The sequence below is a fragment of the Meleagris gallopavo genome, chromosome 1 (genome assembly GCF_905368555.1).
Source record: "Meleagris gallopavo chromosome 1, MGAL_WU_HG_1.1, whole genome shotgun sequence".
NCBI classification, from domain to species: domain Eukaryota; kingdom Metazoa; phylum Chordata; class Aves; order Galliformes; family Phasianidae; genus Meleagris; species Meleagris gallopavo.
The window spans coordinates 7,186,779-7,206,990 of NC_139404.1; the positions used below are offsets into that span (position 1 = coordinate 7,186,779).

The following is a 20,212-nucleotide window of genomic DNA, read 5'->3' on the forward strand; positions in this document are numbered from 1 at the left end:
ATACGTGTGATTAAATTACAACCCTTTTTCCAGCTAAATTCTCCTTCTTTTATGCTCCTGCTGCTTCTCCTGCCTATGGGTTTAATGACCAGGTGGGGAAACTAAGGCAGGAGTATTTTTACCAAAGCCACAATGCAAACCAACAACCTCAGAGACAGCTGCATGTTTATTTTTTACTCATTTCACTCTCCCTTCATAGGAATGTGCAGGAAAATGCAGCAGGATTTGCAGGGAGCAGATGGGAGTCAACTGGGGAGCGCCTGCATGGAAACAGTGTTTAGAAGCTTAGGAAAACTCCACATTGTGTTGAAATCACAGGGAGCATGCAAGCAGTGAGCCTCTAAAACATCAGATGGTGATTTCTCATGTAGCAGAGCTGAGGAGCCACCCTTTCCCAAAAGCCACTATGGTTTCTCTGATTCAGCTCCATGGGTGGATAAGGAACAAGGGTATTCACTGCTGTTTGGTTTGCAGTTGGTGAGTCCCAACTTTTCCCCAACCGTAGTTTGATCTTTGAGGACTGGAGGATACAGCAAGGGGTGCATGACAACTACAGAATGAGGATGTTCATCAGCTCATTGACAGGGAAGTGAAGAGCCAGGAAAACACAGCTGCAAAACTCATATTCTCAGCCTGATTGCTTTTTCAGGACAGCATTTTTAGAGTGGCATCATAAAAATAATAATATTATTTTTTTCAACCTTGTTAGATACTATTTATTTTGCAAAGTGATATTTCCTCAGATCCTATGTATCTGTTTTATTGGTGTTCAGCCTTCGCTTTTTCTCTCTCCCAGGTTCATGGAATCGTTTGAGTTGGAAGGGACTCCCAAAGGTCACCTAGTCCAACTCTCTTGCAGTGAACACCTACAGTTACATCAGGTTGCTCAGAATCTGTCCAGCCTGACCTTGTGTGTCTCCAGGGATGAAGCATCCACCACCTTTCTGAGCAACCTGTTCTAGCCTTCACTGTCCTTATTTACAATAACTTTTTTTAGTATATCCAGTCCAAATCTCACCTCTTCTAGTTTGGAATAATTTCTCCTTGTTCTATCACAAAAGATCCTGCTAAAGAGTCCTTCTTTCTTATAGCCCACCTTAGATACTGAAAGGCCGTTCTTAGGTCTCCCCAGAGCCTTCTCTCTTCCAGTCTGAACAGCCCCATCATCATCATCATCTCTTGATGATTTCTTTGCCTTCTTGTAAAATAAATAACACACTGCCTCCATAAGGGATCAGGAACTACACAACCTCATTTGGAAGAGAGATACTTGTTTAATACAACTTGACTATACAGTATTTGCTCCAGGCTACAGCCTGGCAGATAAGATCTCTGCCTGGGAGCACAAGAAAGAAATGCGTCTGATAAAGGAATACAGAGGGGAAGAAACCATCACAACGGCTTGCTCTGGGATGTGATGTAACCCCCTTGGTATTCTGCAAGGGGGAGAGGAGGGGAAATGGAGGATATGCCACAGGTTTAAATTTAGCTGTTCTACATGTGCATCCAGTCTTCTGTGTGTTCAAAAGGAGCCTTTTGGCCCCTGTCCCAACTCGATAATTACTCAACAGATGAGGGCAGCTCTGAAGAAGCCTTTTCACTCTGCTGATGACATAATCAGACTTTCAGAAAACGCTTTCGCTACATATTTATTTAACTGATAGGCTGGAGCAGGATCCTTTGCAATCACTTGAGTCTATAGGAGGCCTAGTGGGCAACTGAATGTGTAGATTTACCTCCATGATTAGAGCAGAGTGTTTGGTTTCCTGCAAGGTTTTCCTGTTGATTAGAAACACGCTATTTTTCAGGAGGTAAAAGCTGCCTGAATGTGAAAAATCCAGCTGATCTCTGGGGGAATTGCAGCCGTGGATATTCCTCAGGCACAGATCTGTTCCCTGCAGACCCCAGCATCTCTAGGCATGCCAGAAGCCAAGGGGAAAACTAGTCCTGGGATATTAGTCCTTCCAACCTAAGCCGTTCTATGATTCTATGAATCTATGAAATTAGTCCTGTTTGCAAACTGTCTTAATATGAATTCAGCAAAGTAAGGTAGGTTTCCGATGAAATTCTTTTCCAGGGACACACCATTAAAGGTGCACTTCTGTAACCAAATAGCCCAGGAGTCTTTTCTACAGAGAATGATAGAAGAGAGAGGAAATCAAATGAACTTGGCTCTTCTGCAGGTCTATACTCTGAGGCCTGTACGATCACCTTATATTTCTATAAAAGATATTTAGTTTCACATTCTCTAATTATGCACTATTTCCTGCTATCTCTGAGAAAACATCAGGCAAAACAGCTACTACGAAACCTCCCACGTTTTACTGACAGTCCAAAGGCTGTTACTGAGGTGTAAAAATAGCTTCTTACTTTCCATGAAAAGTAAGATAAAAAAAATTAGTAGAACCACCCTGGACTGCTGTGTTGCATCGTGAGGCTGTCACTGAAGGCTGAGGGAGGGCTTCCCAACCCAGCCCCAGCAGTGTGTTCCTTCTCACTTGGTTCCTTGAAAGCCACTCTGATATTGATGTAGGTAGATGCTGCCTGCACTAGGAGCTCAAGAGACATGTCCATGTTTTTCCATTAGGCAGATTTCATATTCTGGCCCTGGAAGAAGGAGTTCAGCATTACTCCCCAGTGTGCTCCCTACCCACAGCTTTCCAATGGGTGTGGATGTACTTGGGGGTGTTGACAGACAGACATGCTGGAAGGAGGGCATTTTCCTTTGAGCTTGCTGTAGACACACCAGAAACATCCTGTTTCTGCTTAACATATGGCCCCAGCGGTCCCTGCAGCTCCAGGCCAATGTGGTCTTTTAAGTCTTATTTCAAATCCATTATCCTTTTTGATCTTCATTTCTCTATAATGCTAAGAGGATTCATGTTGTTAGATCTTCATGTGTAAAGTTCCCTTTTATGTTCCAGCTTCATGCTTTCTTGTGCTAGAAATGGTTTTCTGAGAAGTTTAACTAGTTGCATTTTCCTTCTTGTGCTTTAATAGCACATCATTTTCTTGGCTGACCAGATAGGAACAGTAAGGGATGACCTACATCAAAGCACATGGAGAAAGAGCTGTTTGTCTCCCCATGTCTTTCTATAGGCTTCCTAAGCCCTTGCAAAGTGCTCTTGGTGGGAGATTTCAGAAGATCTCTTTTGTAACTGCTCTGGATCACAAACTGCAGGAATTTCTAAATAGGTGTTGGGCTCCAAATCAATTTGAGAGTCAGCCTCTGGGTTTACTCTGTCCTCACTCCAACCAAGGCAGACTCATCTCTCACGCTGGCCCATTTGGGATTCTCCCTCTTTCCCACTGCCAGTGGCCTCACTGCCACCCAAGGAGGGACAGTGGAGGGTTTCTCCATTGTGAGGGTTTCTGCACTGCGAGGTCGGTGCAGGACAGTGGGAGCTTACAAGAGTGAAAAGTCTGGATAGCATCACCTTTATTTCTTGTATTTTTGCCAGGTCTTATAATCTGTTTGTATGAGTAAATGTTAGAAGAATGGGTTTGTAGGAATCTTGGCATGGCTTTTTAGTTGAAGGCACAGAACCTCAGACTTTGAGGGCTTTAATAGATAAATATAGATATATGTATTCCAGGCAAAGGAAACTTACCTAAATTTAAAGAGGGAATGAGAATCAAGTGTGGATGTCCACGCTGGACCTGTTCACAGTTTTGTTCAAATGTCAGTGCCCATTAGAGCAAGGAAAAGTAACATGGCTGGCCCTGTAATCATTCTGGGTTACTGTAAGACCTCTGTCTGACTGGAGCATGAGACCTGGACAGGGATTGTGCTTGAACATTTGCATAATTGTACAGAATCACAGAAAACCTCAAGTTAGAAGGACCCATAAAGATCACTGAGTCCAACTCCTGGTTCCATACACAACCATCCAACATTCAAATCCTATGTCTGAGAGTGTTGTCCAAACGCTTCTTGAACTCCAGCAACTCAGGGCTGTGCCCTCTGCGCTGAGCAGCCTGTTCCATGCCAGCCGCCCTCTGGTGCAGAACCTTTTCCTGACACCCAACATGAGCCTGCCCTGACACAGCTCCATGCCATTCCCTCAGGTCCCATCACTGTCATAGTGCACTTCTCTTGAGCTGCAGGTCAGGAAGTGACTTGTGGGAGTATTTACAAAAAATATCCTGCCCTATAGAAAAGTGAGCCACATCTGCACTGCACCTTCTCACCCTCATCCATCACAAGCTGCCCCAAAAACAAACATAAAGAACTTCCACCCCATATCCCCTTGTCAACGGCAGCCTGAGAACTGTCATGCAGAGAAAATGCCAGAAACCGAAGGCTGCTCTGCCCTTACATTTTCAGAAGAACATCATGAGTTGGAAATCCTGGCCAATTTCCTCAGATGTTCTCATGAGTCCATATGGCCCAAAATGTTCCATAATGAAACAAACTGCTGCTTTATGCTAATAACTGAATGAAAATTTACTATTCCAGTCATCCACCTTGATCATAATATCTCTAAAGCTCTCTAAAAATGTAAAGTACTCTGGCAGTGCTAAGTATGATGGTTATGTGAACAGCAGCTCCTTGTGTGTTAAACTGTACGTGTCCTCATTTTAGAGGGATTTTTATTGACTGACACAGGAGAGTATGTCATATCCTCAAATAATACACATTTCATTTCCTAAAGTAAGCTGTGTTCATGATTCAACAAGGTTTAATAGTAAGTGAGTCCTATGAAGCCGGGTCCATACTTGTCCCTAATGCTCAAACTGCTGAAGTGATTTCACTTCTACTAAGCAGAAACGTGAGAGAGATTGCACAGAGATTTGCTATTAATCCTTTTTCTCTACGAGTACTGCAGTGAATGAGTCTGCAGGAGGGGATGTAGGTCAGAGCAATGTATTAAGTAAATAGTGCAGAACAGCCATGGAAAGTGAATGGCGAGATCTTAAATACGATTATTCACTTTGGAAACCCAAAGCTTATGATTAACTCTAATCCCACTGGGGATGGTAACGTCCTGTGACCGGGGTGTCCAATCAAAGCAGCATGTGTCTGCACATGCCCGTCACTATAAGGTTTTTCACCATGCTGCTCTCTGATCTTGTTTGCCAAAATGCTCAGGAGAGTTATTTTTGGCTGGTAGAAAGGAAAAAAAAAAAAAAAAAAAAAAAAAAAAAGGAAAATCCCAGCCTGCTCAGGAGGCACATATGAACGGGGGGCAATGAAAAGCTCATCCAGGAGTTGAGCTGCTTTCCTTCCACATTATTCACCAGTGCCTAAAATAGCCTCTGGCAAGGTTCAGGGATGAAAGAATTGAACCTCAGATAAGCCTATTTGTGCCCATGGGGCAGGTGCTGAATTTCAGACTGGAGATGGGACACACCTGTGTGTTCACTGGAGTCATGTACTTGTTCAGTGACACTTTTCTTGTTTCTAACTTTTCTCTATCCCTTCTATTGGAGCAAGCGTGTATATATATATGAGATCCCCTGAACCCATGCAGAATGATAGAATCATAGAATTGTTGGAGCCGGAAGGGAATTTTAAAGGCCATCTAGTCCAATTCTCCTGCAATGAACAGGGACACCGACAGCTTCATCAGGTGCTCAGAGCCCCATCCAGCCTGACCTTGACTGTCTCCAAGGATGGGGCATCCACCACCTCTCTGGGTAACCTGTGCCAGTGCCTCACCACCCTTATAGCAAAAAACTTTTCCCTTATATCCAATCTAAATCTCCCCTCTTTTAGTTTGGAACCATTTCTCCTTGTCCTATCACAACAGATCCAGCTAAAGAGTCTGTGCCTTTCTTTCTTACAGACCTCCTTTCACATCATTTCTAATTCACATCTTTTTTAATTGTACATCTAGCATATGCTTCCCACTCCTTACTAGCAAATACTTGACAAGCTGTCAAAAGTCCATGGCCTTGGCTGTAGTTTGGAGGACACACTGCTACACATTGCAGGTGCCATTTGCCTGGGGGAGAGGATAAATTTGGTGGCTCATAAAAAAACCAGCCTGCTATCTTGCCCTGTGGCAAGATGGATAATTTAATGAAGGGCAGTCTTGCTCTCTGTGTACATACAGCACAAATGTCCTGTTTCATTAGAAGATTTTCTTACAACTTCTCCTGCAGATATATTTAAGTGGTCTGTCTGATTCAGACCCAGTGGTAACACTCACTGCATTCAGTGACTAATACAAAGTTCTTCCTGTTCACAGACAAGAGCTGAGCATTTCATTAAAAAGGAGGAGGGCAAAGGGAACATATTTTAGAAAATCAATGGACCAGATTTCATATGCTTGATGTTGCGTGCATGTTGGAAAGCCTGTTCCTCTTTAAGATGAATCACATATATTTAATTTATTCTGAAGGTCCCTATAAATGATCATTTCAAAGAAATGCTTTCTGCTTTGGATGTAATTGTCACTAGGAGAGGACAGATATAATATAAGCTGGTCAAATTTGACCTTCTGAGTAGCAGTGAGGAGGGATCTGGTCCTATTCCAGAAAAGACATCAGTTTCCTGAGTAACTTTAGACAAGTCAGATCACTTTATGAGTCTCCATTTCCTCGGTCAATTATTTCACTGGCATTTTTCAGGTGCTACGAAATCTCAGGCGAGCTGTGTTACATTAAAAATATAAATACGCGTTCAGCCTGCTGGAAAGCCAAATGGTCAAATTCCACAGAAATGCTTAAGGTACCTTGGATCAATATCGCAAACTCTGTGTTGAAAGATCCTACAGCGATTGTCAAACTGTGGGTGAATAAATGTTCCCTGAGGTGAAGAATGACTATATGCACGTATGTTCCCTGTGGGAGCAGCACTGTATACACAGGTGGTGCTAAAAGCGCACAGGGAGAGTGCTGTGGAGGAAAGTGATGGCTTTGCTGACTGTGGAGTAGAGTACAGAGCTCCCAAAGGAAACCATGGGCTGAGCTGTTAACACCACCAAACACAATGCCTGCACAATCATTCACGGCATCTACATGGGGCTGGCTCACTCAGGGATGGTTTGGTTATCTCTGTTACCACAGAACAATTAATCTGCAGATGGGAACTTGAGAGTCAGCATAGGGAGATTACTGTACTACAAGAGATCTTCATGCTGAGGACATTTACCCAGCTGGGACCAGTCAGACCTTCTCAGTAGAGCATGAGAGTTGACCTCTACCCTGTATGCTCCCAAAACACAGACCCCTTTTGCTCCCGCTAATGGAAAATCTCCATTTGCTTTGTAGGACAGCACTGGATCCATGCCACCTAAAGTGATAATGCATGCACAGTTGACAGAAGATGATAACTCACACTTCTGCCGCTGCTCAGCTTAAAACACTGTACAAACAACATTTTCTATTGTCTCACAATGCTTTGAGAGATTTGTATCTTTGATCTGCTATCACTGTGGACAACTGGGCCAAGCGGGCCAAAGTGCTTCTGTGGGACAGCCAGTCCTTAATGCTGGCAGTCCTGGATTTCCCTATCTCTAGATATTTTCTGCAGCCACTGTTACACCCACATACCCACCAGCACATCCGGATAGGGTCCTGAGCTCCAGGAACTATAAATAGTATCCCAGACTCCATCTGAGGAGGAGGAGTGCAGTTAATCAAACTCCCTCATGTTCTGCCTTCTAACCTGACAATTTGTGACGTGGAATTCAAACTCACTGCCTGGTTCGTTTGCTATAGCTTCCAGAAAATGGATTGAAAGCGGCTGGATCGAAGCAGCAAGTCAGTCACTTTGTTGTCTCTGTGGGCAGAATACTAAAGCTGTTCAGAAGTTAAAACAAAGAGGATTTACGCTCTTGGTTTTAGAAATTTATGACTCATTCCCATTTTGACTGTTGTTAGAAGCATCTGTCATTTCCCCTGCCCCCAAAACATCCATGCCATGAAAAATAAATCCCATAAACTCATTGCTATCCTTATCTTGATGCACAAAGTACTCAAATGTTCACTGTTGCTATCTGCATCTTGACTTCCTGTTATTAAGAAGGACATCCTAGTATTTAACAACATAAGATTTTTATTTTTTTCCTCTTCTTCATTCCAGGCAGAATGTCTAATGATTCTGGGGTTTGTTTCCTGCTTGTAATTAAGTAGGTCACAGCTGCAAAGCAAGAGAACAAGAAAATATTCAGATCACACAAAGCCAAGAATGATTAAATCATTTGCAGCTGAAGGATATGGCAGATTTTTTAATATATATATATTTTTAAAGAGGTCTCAAGTCTGAGGAAAACAAATATAGGAACTTTTATGAGAAGGAAGAGCTTGGAAGTTCTGCCCAAGAGCCACAGTAGCTTGGAAAGAAAAGGGGGGATCAAAACTCAGCTAATGTTTTTCCCAAGTTGAATAGCTTTATGTGGTTGAAATAGACTCAATTCCCTGCCACATATTCTATCCATGCAATTCTCTTTGAACCACATGCAAAATCACCCTCGTTCCTTCTGGGCAGTTCCCACCAGACCATATGTGACACGGCCCTGTGTGCCTGCCTGAAATGCCATGCCATGCCTTCTCCTGTAGTCAGGCACAGCACACCCTGTGCAACTCAGCAATTCAATCACAGCACGATCCCTACTCTTGCAGGAAGCTCCCACAGGGCTGAAGGACTTTTGATCTGCACTCATGGCTCTTGATGTTCACTGTCCTGAACACTTCATCCATGTTTAGGATGGTGAAGTGCTCTTTCTCCCTGCATGACTACCTTTACCCCACAGTCAAGTACTGGCAGTGTGTGGTCCATTGCCCCCAGTGAGCCATTCTTGCAATGATCCACAGCCTCTGAAGGGCCCTGACAGGAGGGCTAGGAATTGGGGCTCATCCTCATCACAGACAGACAGCTGTGAGAAAAGTCATGCCACAGCATCCCAAAGCAGAGGAAAACTTCCTTCACAGAGCCAAGATGTGAAACAGGCACTTCAAGACAAAGTTGGTCCTGGTTGATCTCACTGGGGTTATTGCAGGATTCTGAAGAACAGAGAAGTACACATTTCCATCATTGTGCTTCTTGAAGGTGCATTTGCCTAGACTTTGGTATAAACCAGGGCAGCATCAGCACTCCTCCAAGCTCAGGCAAAACCAGAGGACAGAGAGCAAAGATTCTGCCACTTTACTTATCATAGAATCATACAATGGCTCAGGTTGGAAGGGACCTCAAAGATCATCATTCTGAGCCCCGGACAGTCCCAGGTATAGTTCTTGGGATCTCTGTGCACCATCATGAAAAGGAGGTAAAACAGGGTATTCAGCTGTGAGAACATCTCTTCTAAACTACTGCCTAGATCTAAAGTGCAGTAGAGGGATGTCTCAAATACATCGTAGCTCTATCAGTAGGGATCTTATTTTGTGCTTTGAGAGGAATTGGAAGATTTACATCTGAATCCCACCAAAATCAACAGTATACAGGGCAGTGGTCCGGTCAGACAAGAAGCACCACCTTGGAAAGGAACAACCTCTCAGTTTCTGATTTCAAAATAAAGTGGTCAAGAGTGATTAAGATAGCACAGAATAACAAATAATGAAAACATATTATTGCTTGTATAAGACCATGATCAGGAGAGTCATAAATCCCAGCAATTATAAATTGCTGATGACCTCATGTTTACTCAGGCTCTGACTGGGGAAGCTGTCATGGGAAAGAAAAGCCCACGTCTATGGTATTCCGGGCTCTGTCCCCATCTGACCGGATGTGATCAGTTCATTCCAGGATAAAAGAACATGGGCCTTTTTATGCAAGCATTTCTTGGCTTTGCAAGCTTTGGGGGGAGAGATGGTCACGGACTCTCTGATGGGCAATAGTTACAAAACACAAACAATGAAGGGTTTCTTAGAGCCTGTCCTGGCCTCACTGACCTCATGGGAGAGGGACTGCGTGCAAGAGCATGGTGACATCTCTGGGGCTGCAGAAGATGTCTGATCCATCTTCAAGTGACTCAGCGTATCTGGATTTGTGGCTTCCCTTTGGAGTTTCTTTAAAAGATGCCGACTTTCAGAAAAGTGCTTACTTTCGTTGTAACAGGATCTTTTCACACTGAGCCTTTAAATGGAGGGCAGTGGCACAGCTGCCCAGAGAAGGTGTGAATGCCTCATCCCTAGAGATGTTCAAGGCCAGATTGACTGGCGTCCTGGGCAGCCTGATCTGCTGGGGGGCAAACAGATCATTGCAGGGGTTGGAATTCGATCTTTGAGATCCCTTCCAATCCAAGCCATTCTATGATTCTATAATTCTGTGACTCTTTGGGAAGGGATGTTGCTGGCTCCAGAGAAAACATCAGTGCTTGACTCTGTAAGAAGTGCTCAAAGACCTCACAGCATCTCTCGGCCCTCGCAGAAAAGCATTCACACTGACTACACCCTTGCCCTGAATCTTTCAGCAATTTCCCTTCAAAACAAGGCTGGATAGCAGACCCTGTGGATTAATATAACAAACAAAGCTCAGGAGTGAAAAAATTCCAAAATACTGCTGCAGCCCTGAACCTGGGCAGCATTGCTGTGGCTGATTTTAAGGAAAAGGGGTTAAATTATCAGCTGGCATCAGCCTACTTATCTACTCCCTGACAGCAACCCCAGAAGCTGGAGGTCGGCCCCAAGGCCATTTAACTGCTCTCCAGTGACCGATTACATGAGTTGGAATGCAGTAACGTAACTGCATTGACTGTGCTTTTAAAAATCAACGGTCTCTGTTTTTATGACTCTTCTTGGCCAGGTTCCCTCTTGCTGTAAGTGAAGTAAATCCTTTTTCATCTGCAGGAAACTGCCACTATTGGTGCATTTGAAAGTTTACAGGAAGATATTAGATGGCTGCATGACAGGACAGAAAAAAGGAAGCTTTCCAACAATTCAGTGTGGAAATTATGAAAATTTGGAAAGCCTCCTCCCAGTCCCTCGTGTGGTTTGTAGCATGGGCTGAGTGGAGAGATGTTGGAGACAGAAGGATTGCGGATGTGCATCTCCAGCTATCAGGAGCCCTGAAAATTGACCCTGCTTGGAACACACCCAGATACAGTGCCGACAATTCACCTTGGCTTGTGCTCTGAGAGCATCCTGGCTGCCAAGCGGGAACAACAGCACTATCTGGGTCTTGTAAAGTTCTAGTGAGGACTACTGTGTATAGAGCCCTTATAATATGTAATGTAATGCGTATTGTAAGTAATCACTTTAAAGAGTGGCCTGGGATTGACAAGCTTCCCTCTTATAATATCCTATACATCATGTGAGCCTTGACAGGTTTTCTTAGATGATATTTTCAAATACTAGGAATTCGAAGCTCTGCTCTCAGGCAACACTAACAGCACTGAGCTCTGCTCTGGGGAAATGAGACTCTAGACTAGCCCGGATGCCCCATCTGCATCTGGTCTCCAGGAGTAAATATGTAGTGCAGAAATAGTAGCTGGTGTTCATCTTCTCTAACTGAAGATAGCTTTGTTCCCTCTAAAGTTAATGCAAGACGGCTGTCAACACAGACAGCAATTCATCCCATCTTAATTTGGTTTTGAACATATGAGGATGAGTTGTCATCAAGAGACACAAATTGCTCTCTCTTTTTTTCTACTAACGAGACCTAAAGGGATAGTAAAAACTAGTATAGTTGTATGAGATAAATGTGTAAAATTAGGCCGGATGAAGTTACAAGTTGAAGGCAGTTGACACGGGGAATACAAACCAGCAAACGAGAATATAAACTCTCATCTTAAATATATTTTTTATGAGCTTCTCCAAAATGCATAGTATAAGCCATTTATTGGGAGCTAGCAGAGTAGAAACTCCCTATGGCAGAAACTTTTGAGGTCAAAAGGATTCATTCTTGCAGTGATTTCTGTTCTGAACTACAATGTAAAATGGTATTTATTCAGCATGTAGATCTACAGAGGATGGATGGATCCTTAGCTAACAGTAAGCAGGGATCAGTCCTTAGCTATCGTTTCATAGAGTCCACCTAATGTAAAACTTAGAGAGAAAATAGACATCCTTGGTCACATCCCATCAAGACGTGATGATTTTATAGAGGCAGTGCTGGAAGCTGAGATGATTTTCAACCTCAGTTAAGAAAGTGGTTCATGTATTTCAAAGCCTGCACAACCCTAATTAGACCTTATAAATACTTTCCAGGAGTACAGTTGAATTGTAGAGCGTGTGAGGGTGACTAAAACACATCATTTGCAGCCCATTATCCTTTCAAAAGATTTTTGTGGAGTACTGTTGGGAAACAGAGCCTAATTGCACTCCTTGCCTATGCAATTTGGAGAGTCTGATGTTTTGGTCAACAAGGAAAATTGAAGTGTAAGAATCACTCACATACATCTGTTGGTGGAATGAAAAGCCACCATTTCTTTGACACTCTCAGAAAAGATTGAAAGGTTGTAAATTCCTGCTTTTGGGGCTGTGAAACACTACCATGAGACAACCTGGTTTGGTGCTAAACCACCACATCTCCTGAGCCTTGGGCTGTTGGTGAGCTGTGTGATCCAGTCATGGTACTAGTTGCCCAAGAAAGCCCTGAGCAGGATTGTTAGCTGGATGTCTAAAACGTTTCATGAGCTGCTGGAGCAGCTTTCCTGCTCCAAATCCACATAACCAAATTCATATGACCTCTCTCTCTCTTCACCTTCACCTTTCAGCTCAAAAACTTAAACCTCATTTCTGGCTCTGACTTCTGTTGCCTGGCCTGCTCTTGTCCCCCTACCTGCCATTGCTCTCGCAGATGTAATGAAATGCCAAGATGTAATGAAAAAAATCTCGTCATTTTCTATTAAAAATAAGATTACAAAGTACTGGAAATTTCACAGAAGAGCCTCTGCTCATGAGGTCTCCAGATCTTGGTCACTTCCAGTAATTCAATTAAGCTCCAATCATTTGAAGCTCATTTGAGCAGTACCCTGATTCCCAACTCAGTGGAGCTCACTAGTCACTGTCTATTAACCTCTGCTGTGCTCTCACCTCTTGCACTGTTAACCTGAATAGATTTTGGGAGGATAAAGTCTGGCACAACTCCTGATCCATTTCACAAAAAGTCTGTTTTGATTTGTTACACCCCTTAGAAGTGTCAGAAAACATTACAACTTCCAGACACCCGAGAGGGTGTGCCAAGCATTTGTCTGTCTGGGTAGAGTTCAAATTAAACCAATTCCCCCCAAATACTTGTGAACAGGTCAGAAAAGATAAAGCTCAGATGAAGCAGATAAAATTGATGTTTCGGCAGTCACATGTGATTATATCAGAGCATTATACAGGTGACAGTTTTGCTGCTTAAGCTTATCCTCTTATTCAGTTTTTATATTTTGACACGAAATTACTTATATTACTTATCTATAAGGCTGGTGATTAATTCATTGCAAATGAACCATGTTGCTTAATGTTGCTTCTTATTTTTCTGCTAGTCCAAGTCTGTACACTGAATTCTTCATTTTGAGAGTGGAGTAGCTTGCCAAAAAATGCTATGACAATAGGAGTTCTTGCTTCAAGGTCCCTCTTCTCTCTTGGGCACCTTCTCTACACTCAATTATCTACTTCTCTTCTGTTATCCACAGTATGTGAATAACTCTGTTCTCACCTTGACAGTCCATCAGATTAGTAGTGATGCTGTCAAGGTAAGAGGCACACTGAAAAATGTCACGGAAGCAAAGGTTTGCAGCACCTGCATGCCAGTGTACAAGTCTGCAATCAGTCAGCATGAACTGGGCAGATCAACTTCCCTTGGAGCCCTTGCTTTGTTGTGGTGTCAGAGAGAGCACCTGCAGCACTGCTCAGACTTTTGCATGAGAGAATTTAACAAATGAAGACCACTCCACCACAAACATTGTGAGGTCTGCCTTATTCCACCCTGTCACAGCCCTCACTAGAGCCCTGGCTGTGAAAGGTTTCCAACCACTTTACTCTTAAGTGCATGCTGGAAAATGATTAATAACAAGGCAAAGGCTGAATTATGCTTTGTCCAGTGGAGATAGAAAATCAATAACTCAGTAATAATTTGTGCAGTAGCAATACATGCCCCAACTCTTTTGGTGGGTTTGCCTGAAGGCGTCCTATTGTCGCTGAAAGCAAAGGTCGCCATGAGCTGCAGAACAGCGTGGGAAAACCTGCCTCAGACTTGGCCTGCAGAGCTGATAGACTGATTTTTTTTTTCAACGCTGGGTTCTCTCTTCTCAAGAGAAATTTATTTATAGGAGGAATGACGTTTCCTGCTGCATTCTTAACATGCTTGCAGCTTGGGATAAGAACATGGGAGCTTTGTCTTCTGCCATCTGTTTTCTATGGCAGTAAAGATCCATTTAAAGATTTATCTCTGCTTGATCTGTTTTAGAGTCATGATATCAGTGAATGTTCATGGATATCCATTCGGCACAGAAGTGTCATAGGTAAATACCAGTCCCAGCTCCATGCTGGAGTAGATTTGCACATATGTAATGGACAGAAGAGTTCTGGTTTGGAGCTCTGGATGCATTTTTAATCTTAGTTTACCTTCTTCAGAGGCACAAGAAACAAAAAAATGATTGAGATTGAAGCCTTGCTGAGTTGCAAACATCCATTAACAGCACTGTGGGCACAGGGCTTTTGACTGACTATCGCTGAAATCTGGAACTTAAAGCTAGGGTGCAGACTGCAAGACCTAATATAAAACAACTTTTCTAGCCATAGCATACCCATTTTGGTTTGTTTCTCACAGCACTTCATTTATTCTGGAGATGGCCTTCCTTTTTGTACAGCATCTTTACCATCCTTTGAGCCTTAGAGGCAGGAGAGAGGGCAGACCTGCTCTTTCTTAATGCAAGAAAGCTGTGTGTTTTCTCTCAGCTTTCTAACTTGAAAAACAATGCCTTGTGTTTCTGGTGAGAAACATTCCCATGGCTGGAAAATAGCCAGTGAGGTCTTGAGAGAGGGAATAAGTATGTGCTCGTCTTTGCCAGTGCCTTGCAAGAGCAGACAGAGATCTCTGAATGGTACCAGGCATTTGTTAGGCATTAGCAGGACTCCATTCATCTTCCTCTCACACACATCCGCAGCACATGGATGTAATAAAGATAGCTCGCAGGCATAAACGGTCTCACATTAATAATGCAAAGAGAGAAAGGACTACATATTTAACGTGCGTGTTTACTGGTGGGGGAAGGAGAGTCAGAGTCGGATGATCTGGTTGGGAAGGATTTGTGTTAAGAGAGAGCGTGTGAGGGATGAGGTTTGTGTCAACAGGTTGGGGTGTCCCCTTCTGATCACAGGGTCCTTGTAACTTGACTAATGGAGAGTTATTTGGAGTTTAAGGAGTAGTTAATTCAAGCAAACATAGGTGATCGGGCAACAACTGCATCTTCTGCAATGATCCCTGAGGTGCTGGCCAAGATGGAGATGTCTCATAGACATCCACATTGACTTAGGTGAGTCCAGCCAATGTCTCAGTCCTGACACCAGCTTCTGCTGTGCTCCAAGCACAGAACTTAATTTTGTCTTAGATAACACACTTAGTGGTATTTCGTTGGATTCTGAGCTGGGAAACGTAGGTTCTGTGTGACTTCAAGACCCCAAAACAGGGGATTGTTTCCTTCTAGCTTTACTTGTTGGGAGCTCAATGCCATGCTTTAATGAAATTGGCTGCAAACAACTTCAAAAACCATTTACCCAATGAAGTAGCTCTGTGACAAGGCAGAGAGATTAAAGACAACAATTTAGAACACACACAAAAAAAAGAGATGGTTGCAAACATCACTGTACCAAATTCCCTAGCATAACTCAAAGGAAGGCTTCAATATTTGCCTGACAAGAAGCCTAAACCATTCCAGTCTTAGGTCAGAGAGTGGGAAGGAGAGAAATAAACTGTGAATGTGTGTGAAAATAAAACAACACATAACTCTCTGACAGCAGCTGGTCTCTGAACTGGAGCCATGTGCCTCAGCACACCCACCCACCGTGCCCCTGCTTTTGCTGATAAGGTTCCAGCCAACTCAAAACCTCTGTGTATGGTATGAGACACTGTGTTGGGATCAATGGCACACTGTCCCTTCCCATTCATAAAGCAGAGTTAAGATAAGCAATGAGTTGATACATGTCAGTGCTTGCTGTCCTCTGCATGAGTTACAAGTTTTGCCCATGTTTTGGCACTTGTGATTAATGTCCCTCACTTCCTATACCCACACCCCATTTCTTGTCACTTGTGATTAGTATCTCTCACTTCCTATACACACATCCATGTACAATGTGGATTCCCCATTCCTGGAGGTGTTCAGGGCCAGGTTGGGTTGGGCAGCCTGATCTGGTGGGTGGAAACCAGCCCACCGCAGGAGTTGGAACTGAATGATCTTTAAGGTCCCTTCCAACCTAAGCCATTCCATGAGTTTATGGTTCTGTTATCTACATATATTTGCATCCATATATCCATAAATATAAAAATATGCATGTTTCTCCCCTGCAGCATGTGCATGCTGCATGCATGGCTATTATACAAACCACAACTATGATAGTGTACAGTTTGCAGTCTGTTCTGCTCTTGCTTCCTATATAACTACTGATCTTTTCCAACACCTTCCCTTTTCCATGGTTTCCTGTAATCCCCACCATGGGGCTGTTTCAAAAGTTAACTGTCATTGTACTGCTCTCATTCTAAACTTTCCATGAGAAAACTAATTTTCATGGTCAAGTCAGAGGACGTGGGCAGCTGTTGCTCAGGTGGGCCACTGTGGGTAGCTTTCTCCAAATCCAGTGTATTTCCTCTTTTCCACACTGTTATATGACTTTTCTCCGGGCTCATTGGTCTCAGATAGAGTATCATAGAATTATAAAATCCTGTATGCTTCAAGATTTTCAAGAATATCAAGTCCAGCCAACAACCTGACCTACAGAGTCCTAACACTAAACCATCTCTCTTAATGCCTCATCCACATGCCTCTTAAATATCTCTGTGAATGGGAACTCCACCACCTCTTTGAAAAGCCTGTTCCAATGACTGACCACTCCTCCAAGAAGAAATTCCTCCTAATGTCTAGCCTAAACTTTGCCCATCCCTACATTGGCCCTGATGCTGGAAGCCCTTCCAGCCAGCAAGGGTGGAGGCTCGAGAATGCTGGCCCCACAGCATTGTAAAGCTTGCACCCTGTGAGGACCCCCTTTGGAGAAGGGAGCTCCAGCTCCCCACGCCTGCAAGAGCATCCTCAAAGTCAGCCAACACTGATCCATATCTGTTCATCAAACAGCAAAAGCAGTGCCTCTATGGAACAGCAAACCCTGGCCAATGTTAATTACAACAAATCTGGGTATGGGGTAGCACAAATAAAGCACTGTTCCCAAGGCAGGTTGAGCCTTCAGGCAGGACAGCCCGCCCTGACCCCTCTCAGAACGATCATCTTGAACTGCAAAGCCCAAATTTACCAGGAGGAACATTTCTGAATGTGCTCCGAAGCACCAACAACAATCAAACAATAGAAGACCAAAGCTGTGTGAGTAATTGATTATTTTCGGTTTGCTTGCTGAACTGGAAAGGCAAAGAAAATATGTTTCATGTTGACACAAAGTGATTCTGCTTTCCCTTCTGCAAAAGGAAGAATTAAAGAATGGCTTTGCATGTAACTGAGACAGCTTTTGACCTGCAATGAAATGTTGAGATTTTTTTTTTTCAGATTCCTTTAAAAAAATCAAGACATTCATGCAAATGAAAGAAAAAATGAAAGATAATTTGTTTTGAAATACTCCAAACCATATAATCTTTTTGAATGATGCACATACTAAACTCAGAGTAAGCTCATAGGTGGCTTTGGCTGCCAGGAAACTGCTTTTCAGCAAAACAGATGCCTCAGATGGAGGTTTCCAACGGTTCTGCACAGAGCAGCTTGGAGTTGCTCTGGATTTGCAGAACTTCTTGCCATCAAATGTGGCCTATTGTGTCACTGCCTGGCACCAGCTGGAGTAACATCATGCACCATACAGCCCATCCTGCTCTGTGTTACCTCTTTGTATATCTCTGCTGGGACAGACCTGGGGGATTCCTGCATCTATGTTTACTTACACAGAGCCCTTCTGCATCGCCCTGAGCTTTCTGCTGGTGTTATTTGACATTATCATTTGCTCCCCGCTGGTTGTTACTGCCATACGCCATCACACTTTCTCAAGTACTGATTACTAGAAACAACTCTTTCCAGCATCAATTACCTCCAAAGATCATCACAGAACCTCTGACTAGTTACAATGACTGCATGTTATCATATAATTACTGCTGGCACCAATTAATGCTCTAAATTACCACACAGCCTCTGACCAGTGCTGATTCCCATACATCCCCACACAGGTCCCACCAGCAGTTGTTTCTGCACACCATGGCATAAACCCCTATTAGTTCTGACTGCTAGCAGTGCAGACAATTGCTATCACATGGCACCCTCCTCATCCACTGGGCATGCATTTAGTACAAAGAAATCACAGCTTACCCTCTCCACACTGCGTCTCCTCAGTGATCCATATGGTATTTTGAACAAAAGTCTTCGGGTCCTACCCGGAGTCACGGCAGTCTGTACTACCATAGTGCAGAGCTAACTCGTGTGTGTGTGTGTGTGTGTGTGTGTGTGTAAGAGAGAGGGAGTTCACTGCACACACACAGGCTTCCTTTGAAATAACTTACAGGCTCATCGAGATTTCCCAAATATCAAATAGCTGAGTGGGTTTTCACATCAGACTGTATGAGTCAAAATGTGGTTTGTTTGAAAGAAAAGCGGGGGGGAGGAGGGGGGAAAAAAAAAGGAAAGGAAAGCCCAAGTCTCGTAACCTTAACAACATGCTTCGAGCAGCGTATCTTTAGCTTCCTTCTGTTTCTTGGTGTGGTTTGCTCAGCAGGATTGCTGTGCCACAGAGGTGGAAGAATTAAGCTCCTGGGGAGAATGTTCCAAAAATGTCAAGCTTGCTTCTTGTTGCTACAGATGGTAACCAGGTCAGTTGTCTCATCAAAGCTCTATCAGACTTATTGTACATTTTGTCATGTGACTGCAGACCCCTCTGGTTTGCTGTACAGTAGATCACATGTTCACCTTAAAAAGAATATCTGGTGTATCACCATCTGGTGCCGAGATTAATGTTAAATCCTACGTTCAGATATTCCTCTCTCTGGGAGGTTGGAAAGCACAGGCACAGAGCTGTTGGGCTTTCACAGAGCCTCTGGGCTGCTCAGTTAAACACAGACACTCAGGGGTTAAGGCTGCGTGCTGGGTATGGTACAGCACAGCACATGCGTAAAGTGCAAGGAGCACACAGTGCCACTCACATTCCCTCTGTACACATCCATGTCATTGAAACCTGCTTGGTGCTATCTACAACTTGTATGTGTGCTTAGAGAAATAACTGCATTAGGATTATCTGTAACTGGAGCTGTCTAGCTAGGAGACCAAATTCTGCTGAGCTGTGGAGCCAATCCCTTCCTCCGTGTACTGTTCTCATTTTAATACAAAACTAAAAATACTTTGTTTTGATTGAGGTCCAAAAGCGAGGATGAAGGTGTTGTGGACATGACATTAAAGCAACTGTTTAGAATAGAGAAGAGGAACTCTGTATCTGCTCAACATATGCACATACATTAAAACCAGCCAAGGAAAGAAACCGGCGGCTTGATGTGGGAAACTCTAAATATTAAAACAATCAGCCTTTGTTCATAATTAGTTCCATATGGCTCTTGCCAAAGAGAATGAGGGGGACAGGAAAAGATGGAAATATCTTAGGCATGACTGACTTATATAGATTCTTTCTAAGGAATAGGTGCAGAGTTACAGTCTCCGCTTCTTGCAGTTTTTAAATGAGCATTAACTCCCCTGCTATCTCACAGACTGTTTAAGAATGAGGTACTTGACATTTCTCAGCTGGCCACAGGAGCTCTCGCTGGTACCAGCAGAGCCACTGGGGATCTACTGGTATCTTGGGGAATTGCTCACACCAGACCCCCAGACCCTTTCCCAGAAGGGTTGTATTCCTGTAAGCAGGGCCTCCTGCAGGTTTGGTGAGGCACTGACACAGGGAGATGGTGGAGTCAAGGTGTTCAAGATGGAAGTGTTCAAGAAAAGGATGGATGTGGCACTGAGGAACATGGTTAGTGGGCATGGTGGGGATGGGTTGATAGCTGGACTGGGTAATCTCAGTGGTCTTTTCCAACCTTAATGATTCTATTGTTCTATGTTTCAACTCCTAGAAAGACCAGCTTTATATGTAGATCTTTATCCGCAGGAGGACATGAATCTTCACCAGGGTCTATGATACTGGGACAAGAAGC

At 43.5% G+C, this 20,212-nt stretch overlaps 1 protein-coding gene across 2 annotated transcripts in view; it reads right to left on the reverse strand.

Moving 5' to 3' along the window:
- The window catches only part of FRMD4A (FERM domain containing 4A), a 206,719-nt gene that overhangs the window by 175,133 nt on the left and 11,374 nt on the right, over positions 1 to 20,212 (reverse strand). The window contains exon 1 of one of the 2 annotated variants that reach the window (XM_085216085.1): positions 18,390 to 18,527. The exons of the other annotated variant lie outside the window; for it this stretch is intronic. Coding sequence (XP_085072211.1) covers positions 18,390 to 18,482 — 93 coding nt within the window. The 5' untranslated portion in view covers positions 18,483 to 18,527. Of the gene's footprint in view, positions 1 to 18,389; positions 18,528 to 20,212 lie in introns of those variants that run through there. 2 annotated transcript variants of the gene reach the window in all.